The sequence below is a fragment of the Schistosoma mansoni genome, assembly GCF_000237925.1.
Source record: "Schistosoma mansoni, WGS project CABG00000000 data, supercontig 0013, strain Puerto Rico, whole genome shotgun sequence".
NCBI classification, from domain to species: domain Eukaryota; kingdom Metazoa; phylum Platyhelminthes; class Trematoda; order Strigeidida; family Schistosomatidae; genus Schistosoma; species Schistosoma mansoni.
In genome coordinates this window covers 2,907,219-2,928,253 of record NW_017386025.1, presented here as the reverse complement: position 1 = coordinate 2,928,253, position 21,035 = coordinate 2,907,219, and the positions used below count along the sequence as shown (strand labels likewise).

The window sequence follows — 21,035 nt, the reverse complement described above, 5'->3', positions numbered from 1 at the left end:
AATGAGGCATACAATTTGGGAAACAGCAAAAATTACACACGGAACCAAGTTAAATAATACAAAATAATAACAACAATTATGTAATGAAAGTTACTTAGTGTTCCTTTTTAGTTGTCACTTAAGAGGGATACCACTCCGTTACTGTATGTCCACCGAAGCGTTAAGAATCGATAGCACGGAGAGTGGTATTAATTCAGTAATATTTTTGGCGTAACCCAGACCAATTATTTCGCGCAGGGTAAGAGGCCCGCGAAAGATATTGCTAAACTACTCTAATCCTTGATCACAAGCCGTAGTCAATAAGGCAGATAAAGGGACGACGTTGGTAACATTTGTCTGAGTAACAAATGTGACGTAGGTATCAATCAATTAGTAGTAAAGTCTATTCGCAACCATTACATGTAAACACAAGATGTCGGAAATAAGTGTGATTACACATAGAAGAACATAAAGGAAAATGAGTTATGACCTTTTATTGCACTTATAATAATTATAAAGTCTACATGTCGCATTACAGTCGAGAGGAGTAACATTTTAGAGCAGGACATAGGAATATATATTGCTATATACACGTTTAGTAAGATCGATATTGGTTATCGCATCCTTCAACCGGTGACTAATTTTCGAGATTAAATATCTCACTTCCTCTCAAAGTCTAAGTTTTCCTTCTGAGTCGTTTGAATCAGTTACTTGTGTTTTTGGTACGTGCGGTTTTATTTTGAAATTATGTGTGAAGTGGAATTAGTGTGGTGACGTAAAATTTTTCTCGTGGTTCGTGATATCTAGAAATGACACTGGAGTTTCTTTATTCTGAAGATGGCACATGTGCCTAATGATTGGTATTTTTATCTTCACTTCATGCAATTATCAGTTTCTTTTTGTTTGTCCTTGTATTCGGATAGTACTTACAGGGTAAAAATCTTTTGTGCATTCTATGGACTCACATGACTTACATGATTATATTCTACATATTCAGTCTTTTTACTCATTTTCCCATTGATGAATAATTGCTCATTGAAAAACATTCTGGGACGTCCAGATATATTTTGTCTGAAAGTCTACCTTAAGATTCCCTCTGGTTATGAGGTTCTCTGTGTAAAAGAAGTGTTCATTAAAAACGTGTTTCAAATCATACTCTTATCTCATTTTAAGAGAGATAATGTGTTAAACGGTTTACTTGTTTGGTCACCGTTTTGTGACGTCCCTTGTGGTTGCGTCGTGTAGACTCGTGATGCTATTTAAATTACAAGAATTTCGTTGCAGTTACCCATGATTATAAAATCTGATGAACCATATCACGAATTAAGTAGCATTCGGCTGAACATATATATATTGATAACCTATAAAACATGTCTTCAGACCTCTTCGCTTCTGACTTTTGATTCCACTGGGTAGGCACGGTTCAATTATAGAAGATGTTGCTGGCTAAAGTGTTGTCAAACTACAATACCTGTGACGTCTTCAACACTAACCGATCGTCTTCATTTAGTTTTTAGTGCTATATATTATCATCAACGGGCTAGTTAAAATGGTTTACATTATATTCAGTATATATAATAATTTGAAGAGAAAGTGTTCGAGTTCCGAAATTCTATCACTTTATTTTCAACTGTCTTATTTCTTGCTGTCGTCTTATTAGATAATTATTAGCATGGAGTACGGACTAATCATATACGTTTCATCAAACAATAAGGACTCTGTTATTACTAATCAGAAGACTGAACTTCACGAGTTATAAACTGGACACAATTTAATGTGAAAATTTTTACCCTGGATTTCTGACCCTTTATGTTCGTTGGGACGTGAAATACAACTATGCAGATGATAAATGAGGGATTGCTGGTACAGTTTTGCGGTTCCTATGTGGATCTCTCAACCTGTTGGCAAACACAAACTTTACACCTGTGAATGGAAATTGAGTCTCAGTCAAAAAATTAATGAACACTAGTGTCATGAAATTACTGCGGGAAGAAAAGATGTCTTCAAACAGCGTGTTTACACGGTTATTTCACACATCTTACAACAGCTTAAAATGCATCGCAAATGTTTGAATGTATATATCTTGAGTAAATAAAGTTCTTTATCACGCGTAATGTATTTGTGATTGAAGTTTTGTTGGACTGCACAAGGTCACTCCAAAAGTTTCCGCCTCTTTCGAGTAAGTTCTTAGATTTCGTTGCATGTTATTTCTGTTCCTTTTTATAATAACAGCTCTTTAATTAATTATAAATTTTAACGGCAGAAAAAAGTTGTCTTTCGATCTCGCTTCCGTCTGATTAGCTATTATTGGGTGGTTTTTCTACTGGTCAGTATTTCGTTTGAATACTCAACCAGTTAAAATATGTATACAAAATGGTTATAGAACAGAGTATGGAAAAATACGAAACATAAAGCTGATCTCGAGGTCAACATGCTAATATCTTGATTGGAACTACTATGTGTGATCGCACCCCTTCTTAATAAATCTGTATCTTTGTAATGTGAACTCTAGTACTTGTGCAAGATCATACCGCGGAAAACATTTACCTGTTACTTTACAATAATCACACATAGTATTCAGGCACATATGGCAAGCACGATAAACGGTTGACCTTAATGTTTATCATATATATATATATGCTCAAAGTTTTCCTTTTCATCATACAGAACGTCTACCGTTTATGATCCTCAATAGCTCATAAACACTTAACTATTTTGGAGGTTTTCAAAAGTTCCCCTCATTTTTCCATTTTGCGGACAAAAGTCCTGATCGCATGCGCTTACCTTTTTCTCGTAACTCTCTGAGTGTGTTTTTCCTCCTTCCAATGGAGTTACTTAAGTAACTTGTAATTACAAGTGCATGCATGCTAACGAACTGTTTCTAATTCGAAAGTGCATATATCCTGATTTTATCTTGGACCATAAAGTTGTTTACGTTTCTGAACAGGTTAAAAATCATAGTCCGTTGAAACGCAACAAGTTTTTGTTCGGAGATGTGCTCATAAGAGACAAGGGGCTTCTTGGTTAACAGTGGTGCCAAGTGAATAAAAACTTGCTGTTAATTCAATACCCAGTTATTAGATCACGAATATTTTATCTTTCTAAAATCACGAAAATCCTTTTTCTGGATATTATTCACTTATTTTTTTGTGAGCGATTACTAAATGGCCTATAACTTCTTTACCAACTGTTTTGAGGTAAATGGATGTCAAGTTTCCTATTCAGAGATCAGAAACTAAACTGTAAAGGCTTTTGTTCCACCTAACTCATTTAACGTGATAACACTGAGATTTTGCATCCGGATTAACTGAAACAGCGGACGTTTGTAAGCTTATACGGGGCTAATAATTAGTAGAGATAACCTGTTGTGTTCACAATACTCATTTTTTTTAAATTCATGTACATTTTTAGGTCTTACTCATTACTATTTCTCCTTAAGACGCTGGGATACTCGTATTTTAATAATTCTAGCACTGAATTTACCTTTAATCTATGTTAAATGCACATGATGAATTCTCATCGCTCCACTGTTGAAAATATTTGCATTCTAAAGAGGCAGATGAAAAGATAAGCTTGAGGATAATATCAATATGGTCTATTAAATGTTCGTGGTTTTTATTTGTCATAGTCATCAAAATCCTTAAGAAATGAACTTTTAAGTTAGCTGATTAAATTTTTAATAGTCGTTCAGTTTAATTGGCAGGACTGTGTAATAAATAATGTCTGAATACCTTAAAATACCTTACATGCTTCTTTCAGATGAGGAAAGGTGAATCGTAAAAGATGTGAAAATAACTAAAATGACACAAGTAAGGTTAAACCAGGATAAATACAACTTTGAGACAAATAATAAAATAACAACGGTTATACTGGGTCCACCAACTGTCGTTAAAAACAGTTAGAAAAAACGCAAGTTTATTCTAATCAGAGGAATAAAAATAAAGTGAAGTGAAATATGCTTTTATTAATTTTACCAGGTTGACTTTTTGAATAATTACGATATGAACTCGTTAGTTTACGAGCACATTTACTAAGTGGAATTCCTTGATTTCACAGACATTTCTTTCACGTACGGCAAGCAATTGAAGGGTTCGAATAAATCTCTATGTTTAATAATGGTTAGTCAACACTACAGAATCTACCAAAAAATGAAGCCATGACTTCTCATCTTTGAGCTAAATGTCGCATTTTATGTGAGAACAAGCAATTCAAACGTATGGCGTAGTGCATTTTGTATCTTGTTCCTAGGCATAAATATTCGAAACTATAATTTGGAAGATTTTGTTATGTGGTTGTCTGTAAATGAAGTCTAAACGCCGCATCAGTGGGTACATACTCACTTACACCTGTTACCGCTCATGGAGGAGCATAAGCCGCCCACCAGCATTCTCCATCCAACCCTGTCCTGAGAAATCCTTTCCAGTCCCTACCCGTTGTCATTCATTCTTCCGATATCCGCCTCCCATTCCCGACGTAGTGTGTTCTTCGGTCTTCCTCTTTTCCGTTTCCCTTCAGGCATCGAAGTTAGGTCTTACCTCATGATGCTGTTTTGTGATCTTCGTAATGTGTGTCCTATCCACTTCCAGAGTCTTTTCTTAAGTTCCTCTTCAGCTGGAATCTGGTTTCTTCTCACCCACAGTAGGCAGTTGTAAATGGTATCCGACCAACTGATATTGAGTATCTAGCGTCGACAATTGTTTATAAATACTTGTAGTTTTTGATGATGATTGTAGTAGTTCTCCACGTTTCATCACCTTATAGTAGGACTGCGTTCACATTCGTATTGAAGATTATGACTTTGATATTGGTTCACAGTTGTTTTGAGTTCCGTATGTTCTTCATCTGTTGAATTGTCACTTTTGCTTTGCCAATCCTTGTATCAGTAGTATCCACTGTTAATCCTAGACTCATTCGCCTTTCTGTGGAATATTGACAATCATTCCTAGCAATTAAAAATCGTATTATTCAAGGCCAAGTATGCAATTATTTATTTACAGTACTGCTCCACCAAGATTCTCGGTACTTGTATGTTTATATCACAGGATGAAACTGTTCCGTTAAAAAATAAGAGCTTGGATGGAACCTGTTTTACTTGAAAACTAGTGTGATGATAAATTGCTCTTTTGCAGGATATATATGTATACAAATGCAAATTAAACCAGTGAATTAGTGGTTAAAACATGCGGATTTAAAACATAGATTCATAAACTCACACCTTCATCACTCTTCTGTGATAAAATTGAAGTCATTGGTTAGATAAAGTAACTTGAGTGAATGGTTCTATCCAATTACCTTATTTTCCGTAAGTATGTACTTCAGAGCCCTAAACTTTAAAAAATTAAACCTTAATACAAGAGAATTAATGTCAATTGGGTAGTTTAATCGATGTAAACACGTTTAATATTTACACATAGCTGTTGGCGTATCAAAAAGGATACTATTATATCTTACCAGATATAACTCAAGCAGAGAAACAGATTGATTCACACAAATAAACAAGGCTTATCTCGCTACAACTAATATTGAATGTTAGCCAACACTTTTGGTATAATCTGCTAGTTTTGATAAATCACACAATAAAACGTAAATAGAGTGAATAAGTTTGTCAAATATTCCACTAATAATACTATCATGTCTTTTAAAGAAGTTATATTGGAAGGTCATTGTTATGACAGATATGACAATGTTTAGCTAGAAAAAACACTTTTAAAAGAATCGGTAGAAAACGCTCGCTGTAAAAACACAGTTGTAAAGAATAACTGGCATTTTAGACGTTCTGTAAACAATACGATACTTCATTAAGCTACTATATTCACACTTGACTAATAAGGGGTTTTATGAATTGTGTAAATCAATTTTTCAATAAAATATTAGTTGAAATTAAAACGGTTTTAAGACTTCGTATACTTTAAATTGTGGTGAAATGTAGTCCATAGATCATTTGTCCACAAGTTTTCATCATGATAAGTAATATTTATCCTACTTATTATTTCTGAAATTCAAATTATAAAATTATCTAAATTATGGACCAAATACCTTTTGCTTGGAGCGTAGCTTTACTCTATTTATACAGACCAAAAATCGGCTTTTCGACCTTATTTGGTAAAATGCATTTTAATAAATAACCTTTATCAATAAAGTACACATATTTACATATATGCCACCATTATCAAGAATTACCCTTATCTTGATTGTTTTATATGTAACCTTCTCAAGCTGTAAGACCGAATTTATAATGGAAATTTACGTTGCCTTAATATTCAAAGTGCTTTTCGATAGTCAAAATAGGTTTAAGTGTCTACGTCATAATATCGTATACAGACGTACAATTACTGAATTTTTCTCTGAACCATGTTATATAAAAATGCTTTTTTGCTTGAGTCATCATGTAGAAAAGCGGAAAATAAATGTCGTAAGCAGTCTGACCGAATGCTGTTGTAAAACCGTATTCGAATGGGATGTTATAGTAAAAATCTTGTCAAACAAAATTTAAAGCAATTCATAACTTTTCATTTCTATTCAAAAGTTAATTGAAAAAGTAGTTTTTGTCACGAACTCGTGCTTTTGTTCAAACCACTTGCAACTATAAAGAATTAGACAGCTATTGCGTCCTAGTTTACGGCTCTTCAGAATCAAGGGCCTGTAGCAAAGTTACTTGAAAAATCCTCATAAAATTAATATAGCATGAAATTTAATAAGTAATGCATGACAAGTTCTTCCCGAACAGTAACTTTTATAAATAAAATTATGAACAAATACGATAAGATACTCTTTAAAGATAGGAGTTAATCCAGACTAATATTTTATTACTGATTGTTTCAACTTATGAATATCATTTTACCCGATAAGTACTCAATGGTGGGCACGAACTCAAAACTAAAGCATATTTTGATCACAAGTAATTTCTAACTAATTAAGATTACTGTTTATGAAATGGAGTACATACAAACACTAATTATTACAAAAGGTACAGACACAAGTAGCTTATGAAATATGTATACATTTCAACTGATTTTACAATCGTAAACTATGTAACTTACCGTGGAAGAGTTCTCTTCCTTTTTGAATTATAAATATTGTTATATAACTCAAAAGAAAAATAACTGTACCCTTATGTATGTATTTAATACATGAAATGTAGTTGATGCTTGTCACAGAACAGCTGTTTCATTAATTTGACTTGAGTTAGTGAATAAAAAATTAGACTAATCGCTGTATACCTAATGAATTATACACACCGTAAAAAATAAACTATATAATTTCTATGACCTGTAAATCCTGTGATGGTCAATAAAATAAATCAAAGCAAAAATAGGATAAACACAAAGAATATGTTTTAAATTTTCAAAAGTGACTTTTTTCTAGGCCTGGTAACTACATTTTGTCAGAATGCCACACAATCAGCTTATGACTTACCATGACTTTTTATTCCTATTTATAATCATCAAAGTGTTATGAAGCACTGCCTACACTCATCACCAGTTACCCACTCGTCTATTAAGTCAGTCGGTAAGTTATTATCTAAGCTGAAGTGTCTGTAATATCTTGTAACTGTGGTTATGGTAAAGTTGTTTCCAATTAGTTCAGATGATTTTACGGTAGTTGTAAGGTATATCATTCAGAACCTAAATAAAGAAAATAGAATAACCCTCTGGGTAAACGGAATACTTTTTCATAAACGCTTCCCCTGTTAGAATATTAAGAACGTTTCCAGGTTATCGTTGAGAAAAAAATATATTAAAGTAATGGAATGCACCGACTACTTCACTTGAATTCGTAGCCTCATCAGCACTGGTAGACCAATGTCCAACAAAATCTCGGCACGCATGAAGAAAACTCATTTATCTTTTATTGTCCGTCAAGAGGCAAGAATGCTGCTGAGCAATCTGCTTTTTTTTATTATTATATGACCCACGAAAATGATTTATGAAACAATAAGACATAGGTAGGTTCCAGGCATTTGGTCATAGATGTTTATAAACACATTCATTCTCTATGGTGGAACTACTGAGTAAGCGATACTAATGTTTCGTACAGCGTAATGAGTAAAATGAACTAGATTATAACGAGAATAATATCTCCATTGACTGAGGTGACTGGTACTTGTATTAAATATGTTTAATCACTGTCTGATTCGATGTTCAACATTGTGCAACATAACAACAGGTTAGGAGAAAGCTAGGAGTTGTCAAATAATGACATGGGATCAGTCCATGAAGTTGCTAATTGTCGGTCTTAGTCATTTAGGATAACTCAGACTCCCGGTTTATGCCTATTCAGTACTCTTAATGTTTCGCTTTCACTGAAAGCCTCATCACTTTGCTTCAATTTCGATGCAAAATGGCTGACATATGTACTAAGTATACTCAATATCTAACCAATAGTTCAAACTTTATCGAAAGATGTGATGTATTTTGATTATATTGCCTCAAACTTAAGCTATGTCACAATCACTGCAAATATTCGACACTCATTCTTCATCAGATGATCTTATTGTTAATTGACTGCTTTTCTTGCATCAGTTCTTAGCTTTTAGTTACATTTAGCATCATAATTACTTTTAGGTATTTATTTCATTGTTTATGTTGTTGAATCTTTTCCCACTTACCAATGTAAAGTAAAACAACTTGGATTGGTTCAAACTTTACAGGTTTCTAAATAACTTTCTTTTTGTCTGACTGTCTTTATCTGAATAATGCAACTTCATTTAAATGTAGTCTGATTAAAATATTCTTTTCTATCCTTTTAGTATATCCCTCAGGTTTTCTAGTCCTCTTTTTTTAGAGCAGAATAATCGCCATTATTTATATGATTTATGAGTAATGAAGTTAACGAAAGTAATTCGTTTGATGAAATAAACTTACTGTTGATCAATAAGGATTTTGAAATTCCAGCAAATTAGCAAACAGAACCAGCCATTTTCAGAAGGCTGTTTCTAGTTTTACACGAAATTATCCAATAAAATTAGTAATTTATTCTCATCACGTATTATGGATCAGAGTCACATTGCCTTTGAGCTACTCACTGTTGATGTGACCCTAAAAGTTTCACTTCCTCTATTAAATGATGAGAACTCACATGAAATTAAATAGAAATATTTTGTAAAAAAATAGTCAAATTACAAAATATAAGTTTTACAGTTTCTAGTAGTTGATGTACTCGTTTTAAGTTCGCTTCTGGATGGTTAGATGTCCACAACAATTAGCAATCCAATCTTCAAACTTCAGCCTTTTTCTATTTGCGTTTGCCTAAATTTTTCGAGCTACTGAAAAATCATCAATGGCTAGAGTGAAAAAACTCAGAAATCACAGTACTAAGTATATATAACGTCTAGTCATGCTTCCGCATTATCTACAAATGAACTTGTTATGTCTGTCATGACCAATTAAATAATTTATCTTAGAGACTCTCTTGAGTGTAAACTTGATACAGAGGGCTAATCAAAAGTCTTCAATTGAAAATGGCATGTGCTAATAAAAAATTTAATTAACAAGTTCATGTTATTGGCCAAAAATTGTTTCAATTTCTGTGGTGTATATATCTGGAAGCTTATGCATAGGAGTTCGTTCAGCCCCGAAAATTCCCTTTTTTACTTTTAGTCTTCTTACTCAGTAGCTGTTTGGGGTTAATGCATAGGAAGATCGTGTATCAGTATTAGTTTAGGACACCACGCGGCATAACAAAACTGATCCATTTTCAATTGATTTTCGTTCCCAGTACAATCGCGATTATAATTGGTTAATACCACATATTTTATGCCAGATAAATTAAATTCTCAATAAGTTTGTGTAATATTATCTTTGTGAAAATAAACCAGTATCTTTCGTCAAATGCTGTACTTTTTAAAATTCTATAGTAAAAGTTGAACTTTAGGTCATATTGTAGTGAACAGACTATCTCACTAAATTCTGATAACCATACAACGAACAGTTAATTTGCAAATCAACAATTAATTGTCTCAATCTTAACTGTTCCTTCTGCAAATATCAGTCCGTTTTCTCTGATTTTATTGTTCATACATTTTCGTACCGATTGCACTTCATTTCTGTTCGTTCCTCATCGATCTTCTGCCAAAATACATTCTATGTCTGACCAACACCATACATTACTTATATGGATATAAGTAGACCACACCACAATATTGATCAACTAAAAAATAGCACGGTATAATCCTATCTTATATATTATACATATTTACCTTTTAAAATATAAAACTTTCTGAACTAAAAGACGATTTATTGAAAAGGAAGATAGTCTCATTCATTATTGATAAGTTAGTGATAATTTAGTTTAGAAAAGCAAACAAACACGATTAAACAGATATGTCTAGTTTTCTTTTATTCATTTAACTTTCAAATGATGACATACACAGATACACATGTCCACATGTAACTAATTTATGCTTGAATGTTTAATCTCATCTTGTCTTTTTATTGACAATAAAATGTTTGAGAAAAGTTTCAATATTTTCTTTTTTTTTGTTATCATTTTTCTATTTTTGTATGTATTTTAAAATTTCTTGGTCAAAGGCCTTTAATTTAAACACTTTCTATTCTATTAATATTCAAGTGTTCTACAGTTTCCCTCTTTGAATTCACATGTATACATGTGACTAAATGTTCATCATATTCTTCTTTTTTTTCTGGTTGAAAAAAATGGTTAGTTGAACATGGATATGAAATTTCACTTTTCTTTTTTTGTTATATACTTGGAGATATTAATAAATTATTTTGCGAATAAACTACAGTTTATAATGAAAGAGTCTCTATCAACTGTTTAGATTATATTATAAAAATAAATGATGAATATGTCATTCAGATATTAAGAATGTTTTCTTTTAAAAAAATTCCCAAACACTAAACATTCTAGAATTGATATTTTGTCTGATTAACTAAAATTAAAATAAAAGAAACTGTATGTTTCAATAGTATGATGTCGCTGGATTTGTTAAAAATGAAAATTTTCACAGTTGAAATCAGGAGTCAATTGAAGCTAGATCACCATGGGAAACCTTGAAGCATTGGACGGCTGTTTCGTCCTATCATGGGACTCCTCAACAGCGCGCATCCACGATCCCGCACTCGCGAGATTCGAACCCAGGACCTACCAGTCTCGCCAGACCACTTAACCGATAGACCACTGAGCCGGCATCAAACGGTGTTAATGTCTAACTTCAACTGATCCACGATTTTGATCAACCGTCCACGAATTTCGTCAGTGAGTTGATATCTCTACAACAGACTTGACTGAACTCCACTGGTAGCAATTGGTGAACGGTTGATCAAAATCGTGGATCAGTTGAAGTTAGACATTAACACCGTTTGATGCCGGCTCAGTGGTCTATCGGTTAAGTGGTCTGGCGAGACTGGTAGGTCCTGGGTTCGAATCTCGCGAGTGCGGGATCGTGGATGCGCGCTGTTGAGGAGTCCCATGATAGGACGAAACAGCCGTCCAATGCTTCAAGGTTTCCCATGGTGATCTAGCTTCAATTGACTCATGATTTCAGCTAAGAAAATACTGAAATCTCCACAAAACCCCTTCTGAAAAATGAAAATAACTCTTCTTCAGTGAACTTACATCATACTTCGATAAGTCAACTTCTATATGTACAGTTCAGTAGTAACATTTCGGACTACTCATCTAAACACTATAAATTCAATTGACCAACAGTTTCTTTAATCAATTTTAACAATTATAAAATATCAGTTTAAATTTCCTCAGTATAAATACATTATACTATTTTTACTAGTTTTTAGAATAGACGAATTGTGGTTGGTAATGGAATACAAAATACACGTTTTGTACTAATTAAGAATCACCAGTTGGGTGTACCTAAACTACAGTATTGGTTTTCACACTAAAACATCAAACTAGTACTTTTCAATATCAACAAAGGCACAATTTGAACCCGTACCAATCATCTTTACACCAATTGCTTATTTGATATTCCATATATTATGCATCCGCTTTCATTACTTTACGTCAATCCCCCAACTATTACAAACCAAACAGATACTAGGGATAAGTAGATACTGTGTTTGTGAGTAGGAATTTTCCAGTTTATAAACTCGAAATTTAAATTCGCCTTACACCTGGGCATCTTTCATATACCACTAAATAAAATTTATCTTCACACTTTGTAAGTAAGAATTAGTAATTTGGTCTTTCTGATCAACCATTATTCAAGTTTGTACACTTTTTTGACATTTTAGAAAGTGACATCATCCAACATATATGCAATACTTTCATCAATGTTCTTCAATCAAAACATGGTTCGGTTGATTTTAAAAACTACTGAAGTAATTAACCATTTTCTTCAAGAATGTGAAGATATTTGAGATCATATTTGTTTTTGAATTTCAGTCTCAACAATGCTAAGTAAATCTCCAACTTTTCATGTTTCAACGCGACACATTTATGAACACGAATTAAAACATCTTCCATACCACCAAAATCACCATCCATCACAACAACAATCAGAAACTGATGAGCTAACTCCCAACTTAAATCAGTACACTAAACATGATCAGCGCCAAGTTTTGAATTCGAATATGTTCCGATCGGAAATCATGTTTAATTCCAAAAAAACTAGATCACAACATACGGATGTTAGTACTATTACTTACAATAACGTAAGCAGTATCTCACCTACAAATTCATGTTTTACCATTTCTTCAAATGACAATCATATTGCTTATGAATTAAACGATATTATTGATAATGATGAAGAGGTCTTTGAGGATAATGACTCTGACAATGATATTGATGATGATGGTTTCTATAATAAAGATGAAATCGATGAATTGTTCTTTTTCATACCAACTGTATCTTCTAATGAGGTAAAATATGGGAATCAATTAAAACAGAACCAATCTATTCCATTCATATTAAACACAAATGATATACATAAATCGTATGATGATTCATTCAATTTACAAATCTCACCAAAACTTCCAACTTTAAAAGAACGTATAACTCATACACAAAACATCTGGTGTCTACCAAACTTAAGTCGGTTAGAATCAGAAAAATTATTAGAATTTGCTGAAATTGGAGTAAGTATAAATTTACCATTAGTTTTTTTCTATCAATAATTAAAATGATAATCTAAGACACTTAATTGCTTTCTAAACAATATTCATTATTAAACAAATATGAATTAGGGAAAACTAATAAATAATAACCAATAAATATTGAACATAGTTTATGCACTGGTATAGCCTGCTTAAATAATATACATTTTAAGACTTATCAGTTATAAAAATATTTATTAGGCTTTTCTTATGAGATCATGAGTCAATTGAAGCTAGACCACCATGGAAAACCTGGAAGCACTGGACAACCGTTTCGTCCTATTGTGGGACTCCTCAGCAGTGCGCATCCATGATCCGGCCTCACGAGATTTGAATCCGGGACCTATCAGTCTCGCACGCGAGCACTTAACCGATAGACCACCACACCAGTGTATGCGCGCTGTTGAAGAGTTCCACAATAGAACGAAACGGCTGCCCAGTGCTTCCAGGTTTTCCACGGTGGTCTAGCTTCAATTGACTCATGATTTTAACTATATAAAATTATTAAAATCTCCACAAAACCCCCTTCTGATAATAATTATTAAATTTAAATAGATTTCTGTTATTATCAAAAGAAATTTCGAGGTATCTACGATTAACACAGTCAAAATAGTTTTGAAATTATTATCATAATAATTTTTATTTCTACAATTTACGTATTCAACCGATTAGTAGATAATTAATTTTGTATTACTCACTTTGTTCTAGTCAATCATAAAAACTGATTTACCAGGAGTTTTAGTTTGATTCGGTGTTAGTTTTTGTTTTTTGACCATAATGAGGATAAGAGTCTTGTTTGAAGGAAAATTTATAGTTCTGTTTTATTGCTGTCAATGATGCGAATGTGTGAGAGATCGCTTTTTCAGATCGATTGAGACAGATTTGGAAGATGGTTTCCCTTATACCATAATTCCAAACATCTGAGGCAATCATATTAGGTAAGGACGGATCGTAATAAGTAAAATACTGGATAATTGGAGTTTCTTTGTTTCGCCAGAAGCTGACTGACAACCTATAGACCGATTCCGTTTTGTATTCTCCATAAACTAATAATTCAAAAAGACGCGTTATACCCTATTCTCTTAAGGATTATCCCGAAACATTATTATCATGCTTAAATGATTGACTAATAATTCAATTTTTAACACGAAGTGGTATTTTCACTCAGGTTTATTACAGCCTTAGTCACTAATATCGCTTTTTAGAATTAAAAACAGCCATATTTTTAGGCTGATCATGTTAAAACACATTTGTTTAGTAAAATTCATTGTCTTTCTTCTCTTCTTTGACCTATCAGGACAGGTGATGTTTTCAAATGAAGTGATGTGTTTCCCTGGTTCAACGTGCAATACAGTATGTTTTTATTCATTTACTTATCGATAATTCAATCATAATTAGGGTGTTAATAAGAGATTCACTTCTGTTAGATACACAGTGATAAACATCTAATTTCTTTATCAAATGAATCTTATTCAGATAATTAGAATTAGTTGACTGACTTCGAGATATTAAATATTCAGAGATAGAGCTCCTAACCGCTTTCCTATTACCCTTCTAAAACCTCACTATCTGCTTTTGTGGAGCAAGGTAAACAGGCCGTGATTAGCGCTTGCGTTCAACATGGATTCAAGAATATATTCGGCTATAATTTTACACGGGTGAGAGGAGAGCAGTTAGGGGTTTTTATTACTGAATGAAAAGAATTAGTTATTTAAGTTATGATAATTGTGTTGATCAGCTTTCTTTGTGTAACAACTCAAAGGGAGAAATAAGACAAACTGATAACAGTAATTTTTTATACCGGAATTTCCAATCATAAAATTAAAATAATGAAATTCCAAACAAACAAATGAATTGTTGTACCGACTTGTCACCACTAAAGCTAAAATAAATCCTTCATTTTACTAGTATAGGAATGCAGTTTTATGGAGATCGTGGGATCTTCATGGATTAATTCACGAAGTGATCTGAGCTAGGTCACCATAAAGAGCCATGAAGCATTGAAAAGCCGCTTCCTCCTAATATATGACTTCTCAGAAAAGCGCATAAATGAACCTGCTACCTGAGATTGAACCCCTAACTTTCTGTCTCGCTCGCGAACAATTAACCTTTGAACTAATTAGCCAACATTTATTGGTATTTATGTCTAACTTGAATTGTTTCACGATATCGAGTGGCCATCTCCTACTGCCTATGGTGAATAACTGTCTCACCCGACATAGTTGAACGACACGGACTGCCACTTCTTACTAGTTTTTGAATGGTGAAACATTTTTAGAAACATTGTTTCAACATATGAGCTTCATGAACTAAGATACACTTTATTATTGATATTTGAGAGCTATACTATTGATATAATGGAATCAAGATCTCAACTAAAAAAATTTAGACTTCTGTCTGAAAACCCTCATGACATTAAAACCTGCAGATAAAAGAACGGTGAACATTTTTCAATAAATTGGTGTCAAGTCGAATAAATATTGATTAGAAATCAGTGATCGAATAAAATAACGAAGTTAAGCGAATTGCATTTTATAACGTACAACATATTAGTTTCAGGTCGTTAGTATTAAAATGTTATCATAATAAGCAGATGAATGGACGCTAGCAATAGAATCCAGGACCTGAGTTTCATACTATTAGAAACTCGTCAGCTTGATATACGTACATCCCAGACTTGAATTTTACTGGGAAACTAGAACCCAGTACTGTTTGTTTCAAACATCATCACGTTATCTACTAAGATGAAGGCACATACGGCTGACGAGTCCCGAATAGGACGAAATACTCATCCTGGATTCCACTACTAGCCATCAACCATCTCTGCTTATAATGCTTGTGACTTAACGTAATATCGAGGCCATCCGCTCAGGATGCACATATGCCAATAAGAGACTGATAAATTGAAGTCGTAAACACCAATGGGAAGATTCAAACAACCATTACAAAAATGAATTTTATGGTTGTTTATGACCATTGGGACGGTTAGTGTTTAATTTACACTGGAATTATATTGTAGTTCAAACAGAATTCTGAGGTTAATCATCAGATCAGATGTAGGTAACACAGACTGATAAAAATAATAGTAGTGAAGGCGATTCAGTAAAAAATATCCTTCGAGATTATATCATTCACTCAGCCTCTAGAATCTCATTTACAGCAATTCGAAAAATAAAGTAGTTTGCTGGAGGAAGGAAAGAGGATTTCTTAATTTCAAATATCAAGAACAAAGTTGAGTAACGATTAAGAAGTTGAAAATTATATTGTTCATTATAAAGATTTGTGCACAGAAAACTGACTTGAATTGGTTATTATTCCAGTTTCGAAACTGAGTCACATGAAACCGAGAGGAAAAATTAATTCATTCTTGATACTTGGGGACCAGTTGGATATCCCCCAACAATATAACAGAACCGCTGCAGCTTCAACAAATACTCATCAGAAATAGCTACCCAGCCAAATTCATTGAAAAAAAGCGTGACACCGAAATTACAAACTTAAAGACCACCAACATTTAGAAATCGAACTCCGTTTATGAACTGTAGCAAAATTGTTTTGAAGACTGACTGAAGAAATCTTTGGGAAAAACACCTCATGCTGCCAAGCTTCATATTGTGTTCACGAACACCCTGTCATTCGTTGATGTGCCAAAGATGAACTCCAATTTCGGGTCATATTAACGTTTACTTATATGTCTATTTGCTTACGTGGAACCAGTTACATTGGCCGCACAATGAGAATGCTTTCTAAGCCCATCTCTGAGTACTATCCTGAGTATCTTTCGAATGACCAATGCTAAACGATAAATAGTTCAATACTGAAAATCTTGTCGTTTCTCGTCAAACTGTCCTACAAGATATATCCTTCAAAATTATCTAAAGAGTAAAACACATTGATTCAGAGAGAGCACAAACCAACAACTTAAGCACTGCTAAGGAGTTAGTAATTCATCATACCAAACCTAAATTTTGTGTCTGAAAGCAATGAGTGCTAGCTTTTATTCTATCATGGCTTTTACAATTAATTTTTCCATACACGGTAAATTAGTTGTTAATATTTTCATTTTTTATTATCACCTTCGTGCTTTGATTTATTTCTCGCCTTTCTTACACTTGTCAAAGGGATAATTACATTTCATACGTTTGGTTTTATCTTGTTACACGGATTAAACTTCTGGATCATCACACAGCCCTCTTTTGATATTTGAAATTATGTCATCGTCTTTCTACTTCTAAAATTACCACTTTATTTCTTAAATAACTATAAATATGGTTGTTCAACCTGAGTGAACGATATCATCGAAATGAATTTTTTTCATTGAATTATCTTAAATTCTTCTTCAATAATAGAATTACTGATCAACCGTAGTTTACATAATCTATAATGCAATCTAAGTTATGAAAAAATTTGATTAACTAGCTTTGTGTTATATCCCGATAACAATAGTGAATGGTAACTTTAGGATCCATTTATGGACCCATATTATGCATGTAATTTTTATCGTATATTTGCTAAGTAATTAAACTATTCATATTCATGTTCCTTTCATTGTGAGCTTTATTTTGACCCTTGGAATATTATCGTACGATTGACCATTCCTCAGTTATACCCAGTCTATTAATTACTGCTCCCCCTACTCACAGCCACATTTGGCTAACTTTTGTACAAATAATATTTTCTATTTTATTGGTAAGTTGTGGTCAGTCTGTTTGGTTGGTATATAAACCCAGTATGTTTGAGAATAATTATTCATACCACAGATGCTGTTATCGGTGTTTTGGACTTAACTGGCTGGGCTAGGCAGAAGCAGAATCGATAAGCGCTCTAGACGGTTTTCGTGTGTCACTGTTCCAATCGGTAATTCGCTGCTCTCTGATTGACGGTCTCATCAAGTCACACATTAACTAGGCATCCACTCGGCCACAAGATATAACACTTTGTTATTCAATATAGTTGTCGTAATAACAGTTCTAAATTCATACCCTCTAAGAAAAAGAGAATTCAGCGAAGAAAAATGACATTATGAGTTATTTTAATTATCATATCCTCTAGTTTATCAACAATGTATTTAGCTTTAATTTGGCTACTCATTTTCTGACCCTTAATTTTAACTTATAATTGATCAAATTACCAGAGATTTTTTGATGATAACAAATTTTGCATTTATACTACTTGTGTCATTATGAATGGACTATTTTATTAGGGATATTTTAACACATGAGTGGTAATAAATAAAGGGAGTAAGCTTTTTATGGAAAGTGCTAAACACATTGTTCAAATGTGTGCATGAGACGCAAAAATGCATTAAATAATCAGATAAAGTAAAATGGAGTGTGAGATTTAACGGTTTAACGACTGAATTAGATAGTTTGTAAACTTGATTACCAATGTATTGAATATTAGATTATCTGTCAATCTATACTATTATATATGATCATCATCATATGATAATAATGGCGATGATAAGCCCCATTTTCTGAAAATTTTGTTTATCAGTTTTGTCCAATGGTCCAAATCGATTGTAAAATTGTGTGTGTAAATATGTACTTCATACCTAGTAAAAATAAATAAATGAACACTGTTTTATTGTAGACAGGAAGTCTATAATGATATGAAAAATTGATCAAAAATGTAATTGTAAATAATAGTTGTGTTTACTAAAATATTCTGTTAAACTTTGTACACCATTTGAATAGTGTGTCAAAACCATGAAAAACTGTTACAATACTTGACTGATTTACTTAACGTTTCATCTGATTCAGTTCAATGAAATAGAAATACGGTGCTTCTGTAGCGGACGTTACACATAAGGATGTTTATAAGTAGTGTATCTGAACATGGGGTAAAAGTTGCAATAATTATGATGACTTTTAATGCGTCTGAATCATGGAGTTGGCAGAAACACTTGGAGACCAGACGAAAAGACAGTTAAGATGGCAGAAAACACCGAGAGATACGAGTGGACGATTAAAGGCTATGCATATGTATGATGTAAATACCTTGCAACCTCTCTCAATAAACAGACATTCTTCCTGCCTACTGTCGTGTTTTACACTTCAACTAATAATTGATAACTTTCATCTATACAGTAGCTAAATGGGTGATACTATTTTATTTGTGACCAAACATGAACCTCAATATTATACTAAATAGGTTCGGTAATTTTCATCAGTCGGTTCACTTAGAATTGGAAGCAGAGGGGGATTCAGAATTTCATTCCCTTGATGTCCTACTACAGAGGTCAAATGATTCCTAAAAGAGACTCATATATACAAAACCGACTTGAAGTAGTTAGTATAGGAGTTACAAAAACTGAGTCATATCAAACTGAAAGGAAAAATTAATGCAGTCTTGATACTTATGTCAACAGATACTCATCGAAAATGGATAGCAACCCAAATTCACTGATAGAAGCTTGATATCAAAAATAGAACTTGAAAGATCACCAACAATTCGAAAGAAAACTTTTCTCATGAATACTAAGCTCGAATAAGATACTTATAAGAAAATCTTGATATGATGAATTTCAAAACCTTTGAGATTGAAAACAGCAAGTGACCTAACACATGAGTACTTCTTCTTTGAGGGCACTGCCCTACCAGAATTATTTACACTTTTAAACAAGTAGGGTCGAAGGAAGAGGTCAAACCAAAAACTTATGCGCTGTAGAGGCTTTCGTAACTTTGCAGTTCAAGCTTAGATTTTGTGTGAGAGAGACACTTGCAATCTTTCATTCTTCCAAAAACCTAAAACCTCTTCTGGTATGTTTTCCTCTTGTTTTTATCATTGTATTTTACATTCTAATCAGTAATCAGTTATTATTACTCTCTTACCATCTTACATTATCGCTATTGAATAGTAGTTATTACCTCCATGTTTTTCAACTCTTCATATCTCTCGAGTGGACAATTATTTCTCTTATTTTCAATCAACAAATTCTTTTCATTTTCTTATTTTTTTTTAAAAATCTCTAGATCACTATACAACCTTCTTTTTAAATCTCCTAACAATATATGACGTAATCGCCTTCTATTCTTCTATGGACTCATATATTTATTAAACCACTATAAATATGATGGTACAGATATAGTAGATGATATAAAAAGTCCCTTCCCTGTACAACGTGTATCTTTTATTCCTTAAATTATTATAGAAATCAGAAAGTTTCTGTCAAGTCTTCCAGTATTCTGCTAAAAGATTTCATGTGGGATGGTTCAGCCCATTATTGAAATTCTAAACAGGAGAAATTTTGATGATCATGTCTGAAGTTTTGCAAACTAGCACAATTACTTGAAAAGATAGCGTAAGTATACAATATACACAAGTAAACATGACAAAACAAGACACTTTTAACTTAGTTAATCAATAATACATTCATGAGAAACATTAACTAGATAATATTTAAATGTTAGCATTATTAGAATGTGTATTTGTTGATTGATTAGTAGTTAGGTTGTATAATTAGCTTATCAGCGATCGTACAAAGTTGAACTTCAAAAATATAGAGATATTATAAAGTGAAGTAATAAATCAGAAACTTTAAAATGTGAATCATTGACATTTTTCAACTATCACAAGGTCAAATTAATATTAGTTATCGTCATTGAATTGACCCTTCTTGGTTAACTGTTGAAAACCAATAAGAATTAACATAATTGATTTATCCTAGTTTTGGACCCTACATCAGTGCTCATTCGTGATCCCATCAGGAACTATAAACCTGACTGGATCATGGTATTCACAGATCTCTGCTCATAAAAGCTTTACTAGATAAAGCTATTCCATAATGAAGAGGATCTCGAAATTGGGTTAAGCTTGACAATCAACCAAACAAATAATGTAAGTTAATTGATATGTATACATTTCCTGGTTGACTAAGTCATATCAGCTTACGCTAACTGCTGAATTCTTAAAAAATATTCTTATCTCAATAATACTTTGCCATTAAAAGGGTTAAAATAAAAATCAAATTTTTTAGGTTTT

General features: G+C 32.8%; 1 protein-coding gene across 1 annotated transcript in view; it reads left to right on the top strand.

The window, feature by feature from the left end:
• Nucleotides 1-12,350: 12,350 nt before the first annotated feature.
• Smp_163530 (hypothetical protein) overlaps nt 12,351-21,035 on the top strand; it is a gene marked incomplete at both ends in the record, with an annotated part of 66,850 nt that continues 58,165 nt past the window's right edge. Inside the window, one exon of the mRNA XM_018790919.1 lies at nt 12,351-12,587. Coding sequence (XP_018645931.1) covers nt 12,351-12,587 — 237 coding nt within the window. The remainder of the gene's footprint in view (nt 12,588-21,035) is intronic.